General features: G+C 51.5%; 1 protein-coding gene across 1 annotated transcript; it reads left to right on the forward strand.

Moving 5' to 3' along the window:
- The first annotated feature begins 1,806 nt into the window (after positions 1–1,806).
- On the forward strand, positions 1,807–16,142 carry IFITM10 (interferon induced transmembrane protein 10). Its single transcript, XM_014795737.2, has 2 exons — positions 1,807–2,411; positions 15,501–16,142. Exons 1-2 carry the CDS (start codon positions 1,884–1,886, stop codon positions 15,648–15,650), a joined length of 678 nt encoding a protein of 225 aa, XP_014651223.2. The 5' UTR covers positions 1,807–1,883; the 3' UTR covers positions 15,651–16,142.
- Positions 16,143–16,346: the final 204 nt, after the last annotated feature.

Raw genomic sequence — 16,346 nt, forward strand, 5'->3', positions numbered from 1 at the left:
CAGATTTGGGGAAGGGGGGACAGGAGCTCCGATGGGAGTGGGCTCGGAAAGAGTAAGGCCACGTGGGGGCCACTGAGGCACAGTGAAGGCCTGGACTTGGTGGGCTTAGGAGGATCCGGCTGGGAGGGCAGCCTAGGGGGCTGGGGCCTTGGGGAGGGACAGGACTGTGCAGAGGTGGGCGCTCGGGTGGGGGCCTGCTGAGGTGCACCCTGCTCTGAGAGGGGCTGCATTTGGGGAGCTGGGGGCTATGAGAGACTAGAGAAGGAAGTGGGCCTGCAAGGGGGCTTGGTTAGGGGCCAGGGTGTGCAGGGGCAGGAGAGTAGACGGGGCTGGGCTAGGCCGGAGGATGGGTTCGGTGAGGGGGACAGGCTGGGGGCTCCGGGGCTTTGCGGCCGTGGGGCTAGGTGAGGTTCAGACATCCCCACCTGTACTGGAACTTCGCGGAGAGGCGCAAGGACTGAGGTGCTACAGAGCGGGTCGGGGGGGTTGGGGAGTCTCAACAGGCGGGGAAGGGGCAGCGCCGAGGGGAAGGGGCTCGGACAGCAGTCCTGGGAGCTGGGGTGGCGTGGAGGGGGACCGCGGAAGGAGGAAGGGTCTCTCTCGGGTAGACGGAAGGGAGGTCTCAGCCAGGGGATGGTTCCATCAGGGCCTAGGGGCTCAGCATGAGGGAGGGGTCAGGGAGTGGCGTGGGGTCCCTGCAGACGGGGGTGGCGCGGGCACCGGGGTCGGGCGCTGTGGGGGGACCCATCGCTGGCCGGCCCTGCAATTCCCGAGGGTCGCGGCTTCCGGCCGGCGCCCGCGGCCCCCACCGTGCCGGCCAGAGGAGGCGGGGTGGTGGCTGCGCCCGCCGCCGCCGTGAGTCAGGCTTGGGCTGCAGCCGAGCGGCCGGCCTGGCGCTGCGGAGGGAGCGCAGGCAGCAGGGGAGGCAGCGGCGCCGCCAGCCCCGCGCCCCTCCCTGCCCGCCGCCCCGCGCGCTCCCCCCATCGAGGTTGAGCTGCTGGGACGCGCAGCGGCGGGACAGACAGCGACCCGCGGGACGGCGGAAGGACGCGCGGACCGAGGCGCAGGGTCTGGCCCGCCCGCCGAGGAGTCACCAGTAGGTGAGAGCGCGCCGTCCGGGCGTCTGCAGCAGACCCGGACCGGGAGGGAGCCGTGGGGCTCGGCCGGAGACCCCTGGCGTGGCGCAGCGCGCGGGCGCCTTGGTGCCTCTTGGAGGAGCGTTCGTTTCGCAGAGCGTCATTGTGCGTCCGTGTGGGGCACGGGGTGGGTGGCTCCCTGCAAGTGCGCGCGCTTGGGGTCCCAGCACCGCTTCGGGCCGGGTTGGGGGCGGGGGCGATGCGCGTGAGTTCGGAGGCCCTGCAGCCACCGTGTTCGTTCTCAGGCGATTGTGTCCGAGCCTGTGTGGCTGTGTGCGTACACGCTGCGTGTCACAGTGCGGGGTTGTTTACCTGGAAGCATCTCTGAGCGCACGGGGTGTGCCCGGGGTCTAGAGAGCCAGGTGGTCGTGTCAGCCGGTGTCGGAGTGCAGATGCTCCCCAGAGCTCTGCTCGTTCTGACTGCTGAGGCAGTGTCATTGGGGGTCTGTGTGCCCCGTGTGTGCTGGGAGTTTGGGGTGCTGGTGTGCTCCGTTTAGTGTAACAGAGTGTCGGTTGAGGCATTGTTGGGGGAGTGGGGGGTGTTGCTGTTGTGTGTTAGTGGGTGGATGTTTGTGCGCAGATGGCAAAGTGATGAAAAGCCCCCGTTGCTCCTGCCAAGGCTGCTGTGAAGGGCTTTGGCACTGGTGGTGGCTGGGGCTGGCGGGGGAGGCAGGTGGCAGGCTGGCAGCTGGCTGCCTTGTGGGGATTTCCGTCTCCATTGGGGCTGTTTATGGGTCTGCAGGGGAGATGATGCAGGGCACCAAGATGGACCCTGCAGGGTGGGCAGGACCCAGCTCTTTCTTCCTCTCCCCCTCCCTCCAGGCCCAGGGCCCCCGCCAGTGCCCAGCTCTGCTGGGAGCCCCAGCCAGCACCACGGACGGCACCCAGGAAGCCCGAGTCCCCCTGGACGGGGCCTTCTGGATTCCGAGGCCCCCGGCAGGTTCGCCCAAGGGCTGCTTTGCCTGTGTGTCCAAACCCCCTGCCCTGCAGGCTCCAGCGGTCCCCGCCCCTGAGCCCTCGGCCTCGCCCCCCATGGCGCCCACTCTGTTCCCCATGGAGTCCAAGAGCAGCAAGACGGACAGCGTGCGGGCCGCCGGCGCCCCCCAGGCCTGCAAGCACCTAGCAGAGAAGAAGACGATGACGAACCCCACGACGGTCATCGAGGTCTACCCAGACACCACCGAGGTGAATGACTACTACCTGTGGTCCATCTTCAACTTCGTCTACCTCAACTTCTGCTGCCTGGGCTTCATCGCCCTGGCCTACTCCCTCAAAGTGAGCAGGGGGCAGGGGGCAGGAGGAGTGGGGGGGCAGGAGGGGTGAGGAGCATGGGATGGGTGGCAGGAGTAGCAGGGGGCAGGAGGATCGGGGGCTGGCAGGTGGGAGACCTGCTCACGGGATCCAGAGAGACAGGGAGGTTGGCTAGCTCTGGGCCGGCAAGGAGTGGCTGCCCTTCTCCATCCTGAGTTGAGGAAGCTTCCAGGGTATCTTGATAGGGCTCGGGGCCCTCAGGGCCGGGTTCTCTGCACAGCAGGCTTAGTCCGTGGGGTGGGGACCCAGGACTCAGTGTCCTGTCCTCTGGCAGGAGACGTGGGAGTTAGGCCTGGACGCAGCTCCTCTGGGGGTACAGGGATGGAGCCAAGGCAGGGGCCTTGGAGTCCTTCCCCTGCTGACAAAAGGAAGGGTGAAGTCAGGGACCCATGGAGACCTTCTCATCCAAGCCCCTTGCAGGGAGCCTGATGCCAGGCAGGCACTCAGAGGGAGGCCACAGCCGACAGGCTCTCTGGTCACCAGGCACTACTCCCTGCCTTCTGTCTCACACGCGGCTTCTAGACAGTCCGTCCTCTGGGGGCCGAGGAGCCCAGGGAGAGAGGTGTAAGCATGTCCTGTAAATCCCTGACCTCACACCCTGAGTGGGTACAACTTCCAAAAGCCCCTCACGGCCAAGAGAGGAGCTGGCCAGGAGCAGAGCAGGGCGCCATCCCCCACGGGCAAAGTGGAGAGAAATGGACAGAGACGGCAGGAGGGAGGCTGTGATCCACTCACATTTGGGGTTGGGAGATCCATGCAAATGTAAGTGTAAGGACCGAAGAGCCCTGGGCTGTGGGAGCCCCAGCAGCGGGAAGAGGGGAGCAGACTCAAGGCCCTGCCCACCGCCTCCCTGACACCCCGGGAAGGCTTGGCTCACCTCTGCCAGATCGTCACTGTCCCCAGATTTGAGTGTCCAAGGCCAGGCGCATCTCACTGATAGCAGCTGCCCAGCAAGGTGGGGGCAGAACACAGGGCTGGAGGGAGAGGAGGGGCTGGGCCAGAGAGGCTGGCCCGGGAGGAAAGATGCTTGGACAGCTCTGCTTCTGTGCGTCTTTGTGCACGGAGCCCCCCTGCCCTGGCATCCACGCCCTGGCCCCCTGGCTTTTCTGTCCTGACTCAGTGTCAGCATCAGCATCACCGAGCGCCATCGGCACCTTCATCTTCAGGCCTGTGTACCAGGGCCTGCGCTGCCCCATGAGGGAACTGTGTTGTGTGAGTACGAGTATGCATGTGTGCATGAGTGTGTGCGTGCATATAGTTGTGAATGTGCATGGGTATGAGTGTGTACATGAATGTGTGCATGCATATAGGTGTGAGTGTGCATGGGTATGAGTGTGTGTGTGCATATACTTGTGAGTGTGCATGGGTATGAGTGTGTACATGAATGTGTGCATGCATATAGGTGTGAGTGTGCATGGGTATGGGTGTGTACATGTGTGTGTGCATGAGTGTGTGCATATGTGTGAGTGTATTCTGTGTATAAGTGTGATGTGTGCACAGATGTGTGCATGAGTGTATATAGGTGTGTGTGTAATTGCATGTGTGGGGGTGTGAGTGTGTGTGTGCATGTGAGTGTATTGCATGTGTGCATGAGTGTGTGCATTCATATAGTTGTGAGTTGCATGTTTACAAGTGCGCACGTGTGTACATGAGTGTATGTAGGTATTAGTGTGCACATGAATGTAATTGCATGTGTGTAAGTGTGTGCGTGAGTGTGCGTGCATGTATGTAATTGCATGTGTGCATATATGTGTGAGTGGTGTGTGTATGTGCATGTGTGCCTGTACGTGCATGAGTATGTGTGCATGTGTGTGCTGCAGAGGCAGCAAAGGCAAGGGGTCCCTGGGAATTGGGGAGTGAAGGCCTCCAGGCGAACCACAGCTATGGCTCCACGGGGCCGGTGCCGAGCAGAGGGCACAGTTGCCAAGGCAGCTGGCGGGGCTCTGCCTCCCCTGGTGCCCTCTTGCCGTGTCCTGCCAATGGCCTGTGGACACGGGTCCGGCTGCATGGGCTCCTGGCCGGAAGCTGTCCCCTCCTCCCCTTGGCTTGGCTGTGGGCCGCTGGCTGGCTCGGGGCAGGCCCATCTGGTGCGGGTTGTAGGTAGGTCACGAGTTTCTGAATGGTGCAGGATTTGCGCTGGGGTGGGAGGTGGGTAGGAGTTGGTGCTTCTGAGGGGCAGAAGGGCACTCACTATGTCTCCACCCTGGGGCGGCTCCCCCCTGTCCTCCCTGGGAGGCAGCTGAGGGCAGAAATGCTCGGGGCTTACCTGGGAGGGACATACAAGGTGAGCTGCCTCTGTCCTGGGCAGAGAGGAGGACAGATCGGGCTGGCTCGGGCTCCTGCACCTGGGAATTCGTCCATCTGTCCACCTGGCTGCACATCTCCTGGCCGACTGTACCCCGCACCGTTTGAAGCCAGTCATGAGCACTTCCAAGGGCACCTGATGGACTTGGGGTCAGAAGGTCTTGGCTAAATTCCCAGCTGGGTCCCTTAAGAACAGTGAGCTCTTGACAAGCCACCTTGCTTCACTGAGCCCATTCCTTCATCCGTTCACAAAACAAATGGAAACAAAACAACATTCAAGTGAGCACACGTGAGCAGGGCAGAGGCTGGCATCCAGTGGGTGTGTCCCTGCCTGCCCCCACCTGTCCATCCGCCTCCTCCGCCCACACAGGCGAGTTCAGTTCAGTGCAGGCTGGGTCTGCAGGGCACAGATGGAAGCCTCATTGGCTCAATCTAGCGTCTGGGGAAGGAAGGCACAGACACAGAACACCAATTCTGCATTCATGCAGTCTGAACCAGCTGCTCATAATGACCACTGGCTCCTCAGTGTTGGCTGGATGAAGACCAGACTCCTCATCTTGGCATTCAAGGCCCGTCAAGATCCATTTTCAACCCTGTTCCTGGCCTCACCAAATGGCCCTGCCCCAGCCACTCTGAGCACATCTAGGTGTGCAACGTGCTGCTACCTCCCTCAGCCTGAGGACTTTTGTAAGATCCCAGTGTCTCTCCTGAGAAAGCTCCACTGACTCCCTCTGGCTGAGCCCCCGTCCCCGTCACAGACCCCGCCCCCCCCGCCCCAGGCACAGCTGCCCACCCCATCAGACCCATCCCTTCATCGTGCTGTCTCAGTGCCCACGGCGGGCTGACCAACCTAGAGGTCAGAGAACGGTGGGGGAATGAGTGGATGAACAGCGGACACATGGCAAGATGGAATAAGCACCACAGTGTTTCAGAAAAAGGATGCTTCACTCCCGGTTTGGGGTGAGCTTGGGGTCAGGTGCGGGAGGCTTCTGGGGGAACACAGCATTTTCACTGGGCTTTGAAGGATGGGTGAAGGGACAGGTTGGAGAAAAGAACATAAACTAGGACATGAAGGTGGGGCTATTTGGGAGGAATAGAGAGGCCCCCATCTTCTTTGGGGAGCAAAAGGTCGTCTTGAAAAGGCAGACTGAGGCCATGCAGTGAAGGATTTGGAAAACCATGTGAGAGGTTTGAATTTCATCATGTGAAAGACATGGAAGGGAAAGATGGGACCAGAGCTATAAAATCTGCAGCCAGTGTGGAGGAAAGGGACAAGAGAAGCCGAGAGGCAGAGAGGAGGTAGGGTCTCGGTGTGGTGGTCCAGGCGAGAGAGCATGAAGCTTGAACTAGGGCAGGGGTGGTGGGCAGGAGAGGAGGTGCAGATGTAATGAGGACATGGCAGCTGCTTGATCTGAGCCCAGGAGGCTGTGACATCCATCCGTCCATCCATCCATCCATTCATTCACCATCTATCCATCATCCATCCATCCACCCACCATTCCATCCATTCATCCATCATCCGTCCACCATCCACCCACCCATCCATCCATTCTCCCTTATCCGTCAATCCATCCTCCTTTATTCCCTTCAACCCATCCAGATAGTCACCCAATCCTCCTTTCATCTGTGTTTATATCTGTTCATTATGCTGCCTCCTCCCTTTCTCCTCATCCCATCCCCACCTATCTTATACATCAATTCGCTTAACTATTCATCTAACCTCGTTTTCTCAGTAACTTTCTCCACTTTACTCACCAATTCTACCTGTCAATCATCCATCTATCCTCTGACCCAATGTGGCAATACATCTATTCATCCTGCAAGCCATCCACCATCCCTTCTTTTCGCTGTTCCTCCAGCTGAACCACATTCATCCATTCATCACGTATCTCTATTCACACTCATCTTTACCCTTTTCCACCCTGTTACCCCTCAACTCATCCCATCCATCCATGTAATCTATCCACTATAATTTTTTCTATTTTCTCTCCCTTTTCATCCAGCTGTGAATCCAACTACTCATGTATCCATTTATCAACATTCTTACCTTCCCTTCCCTTTTTCCTTTCCCTCCCTTCCTTCCACCCCACAGGCTGAATTCATTAATTTACTCATCCATCCATCCATCCATCCATCCATCCATCCATCCTTCTATCCGTCAATCCATCCTTTCATCTCTCCATCTGTGCTCACTAAATCCATGGATTTCATTCATCCATAACCTACTTGCCCACACAGTCATCCATTTTTTTCATCTTGAATCTATTCATACTTTCACCTATCTTTTCATCTGTCTATCCACTTTCCTTTCCTCCCACCTTCCCTCCTAATCCCCTTTGCCTTTTCAGCTCATCACAGAATATCATCCATCAACACACCAAGTCATTCATCTATACCCGACACATCAACCACATACCCATTCATTTTTCCACCCTTCTATAGGTCTTTTTATACATCTCTCCTTCCTTCCTTCTTCTTATTTTTCCCTTCTTCCCATAATTTCCCCCCCAATGATTCATCCACCCAACTACTCACCTACTAAGTATTCCTCCATTCTTCTATCTTCCCTCCCTCCTTCTATCTGTCCCTTCCACCTTCTGTGTATCCCACTTAGCCATTTACACCCAATTGTTCGTGGTGGCTCTGGTTCACAGCATGGGTTTGAGTCCTGAGACTTTAATTGGGTAACTACATCTATCTGTGCCTAATTTTCCTCCTTGTAAAGATGGAGATGTACCTACCTCAAAGTGTTGTTGAGAGGATTAACTGAGTTAATACCTGTTAGCACAGTACCATGCCCATAGTCATTTCTTTTATTATTATTTCATAATCCACTCTCATTCTCCCTTCTTACCTCCATCACCTCTACCCATTCACCTGCCCTGTGTTTGATTTTACCCAGTCATCCATCCATTGATACATGTGCCCATCAACTTCATTCACACATTCATCCTTTTCCCAGCTATATGTCTCTTTAACCATGTTCCCACCTTCTATTTCCTCTTCCGTCTCTTCTTTTCTCCCTTACTCACTTTTACTTTCTCATCCATCAATTTATTAATCCACATATTGATGAAAATAAATCTGTCTACCCTTTCTTCTTCCCAACTTTCCCATTGTTTTTCCCATTTACCCAACTGTCTATCTCCTATTCCTTGTACCCCATTTCCTCCTCATATCCATTGATTATTCTTTCTTCCATAACTTTTGCCTATCAATATACCCTACTTATTCTTTTATCCAGACATCCATACATCTATCCATAATACACCCACCTTCTGACCTTTCCCTTTTCCCTTTTTCTTTTCTTCTATCCATTTATCCACCCCATACACTCTTCTAGCCTCCTATTAATCCCTCTATGCACACACTGTCACCCCATTCCTTCAGCTATCCCCCCACCTACCCACCTCATCCATCCACCATCTCTTTCTATCTAGTTTACCCACACGCCCGTCGTGGATTTGTTTAATCTCCTCTTTTCTTCTCTCCTGTCTCTCCTCACCCACCTCCAACCATCAATTCACCCTCTATCTATATATTCATCCATCTTCCCTCACTTTGATTATCACGCGTCTTCCCTCTTTCTCTTCCTCCCTACTAACACATTTGTAACCATCATGTGCATTCATTAATCTGTTTAGTCAGTCACCTAATCATTGATTCATTCAAATTTCCCAGTGTCCTTCCATTATCCATCCACTTATTACATGTGCAATAAATAATTGTCCAATGCCTAACGAGTGACAAGCAACACACAGTCCCTGCCCCTAAGGGGCTTACATTCTGGTAGGGTGTCGTGTAGTAATAAAACTCACAGTTATGCATGTCAGTTATGAAGAATAAAGGAGGCATCATCAAGGAGATGTGGGGGTGCTTTTTTATATAGGGTGATAGAGGAAGGCCTCTTTGATGAGATGATATTTGAGTGTAAGCCTGAATTAATTCATGCAGTAGCTGTAAGTGCGTCTGGGGAAATTTATTCCAGGAAGAGGGAGCAGGTATTGCAAAATCCCTGAGGCAAAGTCAGGTTCAGGGGGGCTGGTGTGGCTGGAAAAGGCCGGGAAGGGGCATAGGAGATTGGGCCAGAGAGGTACCTGAGGGGCCAGGCCATGTACATCTTGTAAGCCACAGTGAGGATTTTGTTTTAAGTGAAATGGGACATCTTTGAAGAATTTTAAACAGGGTGAATATTATATGGCTTACATTTAAAAGGATTACCCTTACTGTGTGGAGAATAGACTATAAGGATGCAAGGTGATGGAGGGCTGGGGCTGGGAGACCAAATCGAAGGTTGTTGTGTTTGGTAAGTCTTGGATCAGAGTGACAGGAGTGGAGAGCTAAAAGCTGGTCATATATTTTGAAGGAAAAATCAATTATTCTGATGGATTGGACATAGGATGAGGGAAAATAGGGAAGATCCAAAGGTAACTCCGAGGATTTCATCTTATTAACCGAAAGCATGGAGGTGCCCCTTAGAGATGAGCAAGACTGTGGGAGGAACAGGTTTGTGAGAAAAATACCTTGCCTCACCTAGTCTACCCACCATGCACGCACGGGGGCTGCCACCTTTTCAACTATGTACCCATCCATTTTCTCTCCATAAGATCATGTATTTGTCTTGTTTCCTTCTGCCATTTCACTTCCATACTCAACCATCCCTATATTCATTCATCCTTTTGTTGACCAAATTCATATTTCTACACCTTCATCATCTGTCATTTCTTTGTTCTTGCTTTCCTTCCACTATCTACCCACAACCTCATCCATTAGTCTGTTCATCTCTCCATCCACCCAGCTGTCCATCTAATCTTCTTTTCTTCCCTGACTTCATCCATTTCTCCCCTTATTCATCAATAGTAATAGTACTAGTAACAACAAGCCAGCAAATGACAATAACCACAAACCAATAACAAATATTTATTGAGCTCTTTGTATATTCTAGATCTGTTCTAAACACTCCCTGTTGTTTAATTTAATTTAATATTTTATTTAATAACCAAAACTCTGTGAAATACATGCAGTTAATATCCTTGTTTACAGATGAGGGAACCGAGGTACAGAGATACAAAGTAACTTCCCTATAAGGTCACCATCAAGTTTGTTTCTCCAGCCCTTGGTTCTAATTGCTGCACTCTTCGTCCTCCTTCTATCTGTTCATCCACTCGTCGTCTCTTCCTCTCTTCTTCCATTTTCCTGCACCTTCTATCTGTCTCTCCATTCATTCATTTATCCATCCAAGCATACATCTTTCCTCTCTACCTGCTCCATTCTTTCTGTCTATCTACCTACCCCTTCTATCAATAGTCTTATCATTCATCCATTGAAACTTCTATTCATCAACACTTCTTCTCTCTCTCCTTTTTCCTTCTCACAACCATGAATCCACCCACCCCACCATCCATCCCATCGTCCATCTGACCATCAATCCATTTCCATCTCTCCGTCTCTTCCTTTCATTTATTCATGCTTCCCATTCATTCACCTCCAAGTTGAGTTGCCCATTCATCCATTTATGTATTATCTTTCCCTTTTCTTTATATCTCTTTCTTCCAATTATGTATTATATCCATCCATGTAGTCAGCCATTGAACCAGTATCAATTCATCTATCCACCCATCTACCCATCCTCCCTCCCTTTCTTTCACGCACTGTCAATCTACCCATCCCGTGAATTTACACATTCATAAAAGAACTATCCATCCATTTATCCATCTGCAAATCCTCCCATTTTCCTCCCTTTCCTTGCTTCCATTGACTTACCCAATCATCTGACCATCAGTCTGTCCACCCGCCTGCCCTCCTCCTCTCCTTTTTGCCCACCCGACATCATCCACGACCTCTCCACGCACACTGCCATGCATCCATTTATCCACTCCATTCCTCCATGTTCTACTTTGTTCCTCCTACCTTTCCGCCTGTTTCACCCACACACCATCCTTCCCCTCCTTTTGTCTTCCTTCACTTTTCTCAGGCTCTTTCCCAAGTTGCATCTTGCTTCTCTGATCTTTTAACATTTTAAGATTAACTGAGCTCCGGGGCTCAGTCCTTGGTCCCCTTCTTTTTTTTTGTCTACACTCACTCCTCGGTGTTCCCATCCAGTCTCATGGCTTTAAGTGCCATCTTTATGCTGATGCCTCCCAAGTTGATATCCCTGTCCTATACCTTGTCCCTGAACTCCAGACTCATATAAAACCCACCTACTCAAAATGTCTAGCTATATGTCTAGAAGACATTTGTGGCTTAACATGTCAGAAATTAGCCTACTGAACCAACCCCAAACATACTCCTTCTGGAGTCCTCTACAACTCCCTTGTTTCAGTTGATCAAACCAGAATGCCTTGAAATCATCTCAAATTCCACTCTTTTTTTTGTTTCACTCAACATCTGATCTAAGCAAATGCCGTCAGCTCTATCTTCCAAATATATCCACAAACGGATCAGATCTTACTACCATCGCTGCTACCACCCTGGTCCAAACCACCCCATCGCTCACCTGGACTATTCAACCCCTTCAACCTATTCTTTACAGCAGCCAGAATTACCATGTTAAAATATGTCAGATCATGTCATCTTTTTTCTGCTACAAAGCCCTACACGATCTGCTCCTTGACAATTTCCTCCCTGACCTTAAGCCCCCTTCCCCTTCAGATTCCTGCTCCCCCAACACTGGTCCCTAGTTGGTTATTCCCCAGAACACCAGCACATCCCCACCTCAGAGGTTTGTGCTCTGCAACGTGCTTTCCCCAGAGAGAAACATATGATGGAATCTCACATATTTCTGGGCTTTACTCAAATATCCCCCAATCACTGGGTTCTTTCCTGAGCTTTACTCCAGCTAAGACTACACCTCCTGCAATGATCTCCAGTCCCTTATCCCCTTCAGTTTTCCTCTTAGCACATTTAACACATTATATATGTTACAGATTAATCATGTTTATTTTTTGTATCTTCTCCCTACAATGTCAGCTCCATGAGGACAGGGACTTTGATGTGTTCCCTGCTATAGGACCTAGAACAGACACTATGCAGAGCAGGCACTGAATAAAGATTGATTGATTGGTTGAGTCCATGAATCTATCCACCTACCATGCATTGGTCTACACTACAATCTGTCCAATAACTCTCCCTCCTTTCCATTTGTCTACCTGTCCCACTCACCTAACATAATTCATATATCCATCTATCCAACCTGTTCCTTCCATTTGACGCACATCTATATGTCCATCTATGCACCTTTCCCACCAACCCAGCATATATTCACATATCCATTATCTGCGTATCCCAATAATCCAGCCTATATTTCTAAATCCATCTACCCACCTGTCCCACCCATCCAACCTACACTTATGTATTCACCTGTCCAAACTATCCAGCATATGTTCATAAATTCATCTGTCTGCCTATCCCACCCATCCAACATACATCCCTATAGCCCCCTATGTACCTGTTCCAACTGTGCAACATACTTTCATGTATCCATCTATCCACCTGTCCACCTATCCAGCATACATTCATATATCCATCAATCCACCTGTCCCACCCATCTAGTGTACATTTATATATCCATCTAACTACCTGTTCCACCCATTCAGCATCCATTCTCAGATATCCATCTGTCTGTCCTGTCCGTCGAGCATGCTGAAAGGGTATGCATAGATATGAAACATACCATCTATGCACCTGTCCCACCCATCCAGCGTACATTCATGTATCCATCCAGCTTTCCCTCCCATCCGACACAAATTCCTATGCCCATTTCTCTGTCTGTCCCATGCATCCAGTGTCCATCCATATATCCTTCCTTCTCACCAGCCGTCCACCTTCACAGTCATCCAGTCGCCTCTTCATTTCTCCTCTCCCCTTATCTCCTCTACAACCAGCCACTGTTCCCCATCCGTTCAGTAACCCGTCTGCCTGCCAGCTTTCCTCCCTCCTCTCATCCGTACACTTGAAACACCCCACTGCTCTATCACTCCTTTCCTCATTCCAAGGATCCAACAAAGAAATCATGACACAGGGTTTATTTTAGGAATTCAGGATTGTTTTAACTTGAGAACATCAATGAGGACAATTCACTACATTAATGACTTAGTGGAGAAATATGTTTATCTCATGGGAACTTTTAAATACAATAATATACCCCTGATAGTAAAGTGAACATCATCCTTAGTAGTGGATTTTGAGATCAAGACTGAGACCAGGCTGCCTCTACCATCACAGCTGTTAGCATTGTTCTGGAAGTCTTTGCCTCCATTATGTAAGAGCTTACTTTGGACCAAACGCTATGCTAATGCTTTATGTCCACCAACTCATTAATTCCCTTCAACATCCCTATGAGGTAGGCGGTATTGTCATCTTCATGTTACAGAGGAGAATACTTGCCTAAGGTCATGCAACTGGTAATGGGCAAAATTTGGCTTCAGTTCCAGGCAGTGTGTCTCCAGCATCTGTTCCCGTAACCACTGTGCTGGGAATAAGGACTGGATGCAAGAGAGAGAACTGTTATCATTGCAGCAGATGTGATTTATCACAGGGAAGATGTGGTCAGTTATCACAGTTGATTAATACAGTAGTTTAGCTGGGTACAAAATAAATCTACAAAAGTCAGTTGAATTTTTCTACACTAGCAAAAATCAATTAGAAATGTAGTTTTAGACATCACTTACACTACAGTAATAACCATATAGGCTGAAACTAAATCTAACGAAAGATATAATGGCTCTTTCTGGAGAAAATTGTAATACTTTATTTTAATAAAGACATCAAATAAGACCTAAATAAGTGGATGATACATCATGTGCTCAGAAAGGAAGATAAAATTCAGTGAAGACGTCAGTTCTTTCCAAGATCACTAGAATACAAATTTCACAAGGGCGTGGGCTCTCTCCTTCCCTCCTTCCCGTCCCTGGTTCCTCAACTCCTGCTTCTTTCCTCTCCCATCTGGTTTACCCATTCTGTACGGTCCACCTTCCAAGTCAGCCACCTTTTCCCTCCCTTTCCCAATCCCTTCTGCTTGTCTTCCCACTCCCCTCCCCTCAATCCCCTCCCCATGCCTCCCCTCCCTCCACTGCGTTCCATTCCACTCCACTTTATTCCCCTCTACTCCAATCCACTCCACTCCCTTCCCTCCCCTCACTCCCTCCCCTCACTCCCCTCCTCCTCACTCCTCCCCAGCCTCCCCTCCTCTCCACTGTACTCCACTCCCCTCCCTCCACTGCATTCCATTCCACTCCACTTTATTCCCCTCTACTCCCATCCCCTCCATTCCACTCCACTTCCCTCCCTTCCCCATCCCTCCCCTCCCCTCACTCCCCTCCCCTCACTCCCCTCCCTCCTTCCCTTCCTCACTCCCTCCGTCCACTGCTGCATGTCCACCTCTTCATCTTCTTTCTTCTCTCCCTTCCCTTTATTCCTTCCACATTCTGCCTCCTCCATCCATCCACCCACAGGAAATCCATCCACCCAGTCACATTCCCGTCCTTCTGCCCACCTATGTACCCCCTACATTAGCTACCCATCTGTTCTCCCGTTCATCCGTTCTTCCTCTTCTGGCCTCCCGTCCATCTGCCTAACCCACCCACTGGGCAAGCCAGACATCAGCGAATCCAAACATCTGTGTTCACCTTTCTCCCTTCAGCCCAGCCCCCTGCCTTTGTTCATTCGTCCACCACCTTCTACTAAGGCAAAGACTTTCTCTTCCTCTCTCTCTTCGTTTCTCTCCTTTCTCCTTCTCTTCCTCCCCCTAGGCTTTGCTCTCTGCTTGTAGCATGCTCAGACCTGCACTTCTTTGGACTCTGAGGAGAGAGTGCTGAGGAGAGGGAAATCCTAAGACTTACCCTGGTGACGGTGGCATGCTCCTCAGAGACATGTCTTCACAACTGGAGAATCTTGGAAATGGGTCCACCTCTGTCCACTGTCTCCCCAGGACTTCCTGGACTCCAACCATCTCCCTTCACCTTAATATCTCTTCCCAGAGACCGCGGGACTGCCACCTGTCCTGTCTAGGCATGGCGTCCATCTGAGGGAATCCAGTTAAACTTAATTAGGTGAGACCAATCAAATTAGGACACACTTGTGTTGCTCTGTCATCACATCCTATAACTCTCTCTGAGACCAACTTCCTCTTTTATTTGATCTATGGTTTTTCTAGCTTTATTGAGATATAATTGACATATAACATTGTGTAAGTTTAAGGGGTACAAAGTGATGATTTAATATACATATATGTTGTGAAATGATTTCCACAATAGGGTTAGTTAACACCTCCATCACCTCACATAATTATCTTTTTTTTTTTTTGGTGGTAAGAATACTTAAGATCTGTCTTAACAACTTTCAAGTATACAATGCAGTATTATTAACAGTCTGTTTTATTTTAAATAATTTCAGACACAGAAAAGTTGCAAAAAAAAAGAAAACACAAAGAATTCCTGAACACCCTTCCCCTAGATGTCCCAGATGTTATAATTTTACCACGTTCGCCGTTTCCTTCCCTCTCTCTATGCATAACATATTTACTTAATAAACTGTTTGACAGTAAGTTTCAGACGTGATGTCCCCATGCCCCTCGGCCGTTCAGTGTGTTCCCCCACGGCAAGGACATTCTCTTACAGAACCACAGTACGGTTGTCAGGGTTGGGCACTGATGTGGGCTTGGTGCTGTTCTCTGACATGCTGTTCCCTCGCGCCGTCCCACCTGGCCCCTCGGCTCTGGCCGCTGGTCTCACCTCCTCTTTCTGGCTTCAGGTTCGGGACAAGAAGCTTCTCAATGACCTGAACGGAGCGGTGGAAGATGCCAAGACAGCCCGGCTGTTCAACATCACCAGCTCCGCCCTGGCGGCCTCCTGCCTCATCCTAGTCTTCATCTTCCTGCGGTACCCGCTTACCGACTACTGAGGCCCCGACACGCACCGCCGGCTGTGGAGACACAGCGCTGAGACCGGTTCATTTTCATAATGGACACGAGGCTGGATGCCGCGCGGTTGGGGGAGAGCAGGGCATCTGCCCTGGGGGCCCCCTGAGGCTGTGAACTGGGCACGAGGACATCAGAAGCTCCGTACAGTAAGGGGGCAGTGAGCTTCGTGCTGGCCCACCCCTCTGCCTCCTGGCCCTCTGCCTGGCCTGTTTCTGGGGTGCATGGGTTTCTTCCTGTGCTGCTGCACCCCAGCTTCCAGTGGCTGCCCTCCCTACCCTCCTGTGCCCCCGCCCACGCTCCTGGCGCCCCTCAGACCTCACCCCCAGCAAGAGGGGCTTCTGTGGGAGCTTCCCAGGATGGGCCGGCTGCCAGCATCTGGGGACTCACTCTGTCCTCCCCGACCCTGCCTCCTCCATGCTGTGACCCTGCTCAGAGCTCTTGTGTCTGTGAACTTTCAATAAAATACCTGTCTAGCTCCGGCCCAGCCTTCTATCCCCTGCCTGCACAGGACACTGGGAATCTGGAGGTTTGGGGAATCCCATTCAGGCGCTGTCTCGCGCTCCAGGGCCCCCCGTGCTCATTCCAGCTGACTTCGCCAGGGAAAGTTTGCTCTGTAACCCAGGCGGTCTTCTGCCCACGGTGCAAGGCGGGACTGAGGGGGGCTTTTGGCAGAGGGT

The sequence above is a fragment of the Ceratotherium simum genome, chromosome 34 (assembly GCF_057802395.1).
Source record: "Ceratotherium simum simum isolate JZ-2026a chromosome 34, ASM5780239v1, whole genome shotgun sequence".
In the NCBI taxonomy this organism is placed as follows: Eukaryota; Metazoa; Chordata; class Mammalia; order Perissodactyla; family Rhinocerotidae; genus Ceratotherium; species Ceratotherium simum.

Coding starts and splice junctions, on each gene's coding strand:
- IFITM10 (XM_014795737.2), top strand. CDS start 1,884: ATGATGCAGGGCACCAAGATGGACCCTGCAGGGTGGGCAGGACCCAGC. Junction 2,412..15,500: donor CCCTGGCCTACTCCCTCAAA/GTGAGCAGGGGG, acceptor TTCTGGCTTCAG/GTTCGGGACAAGAAGCTTCT.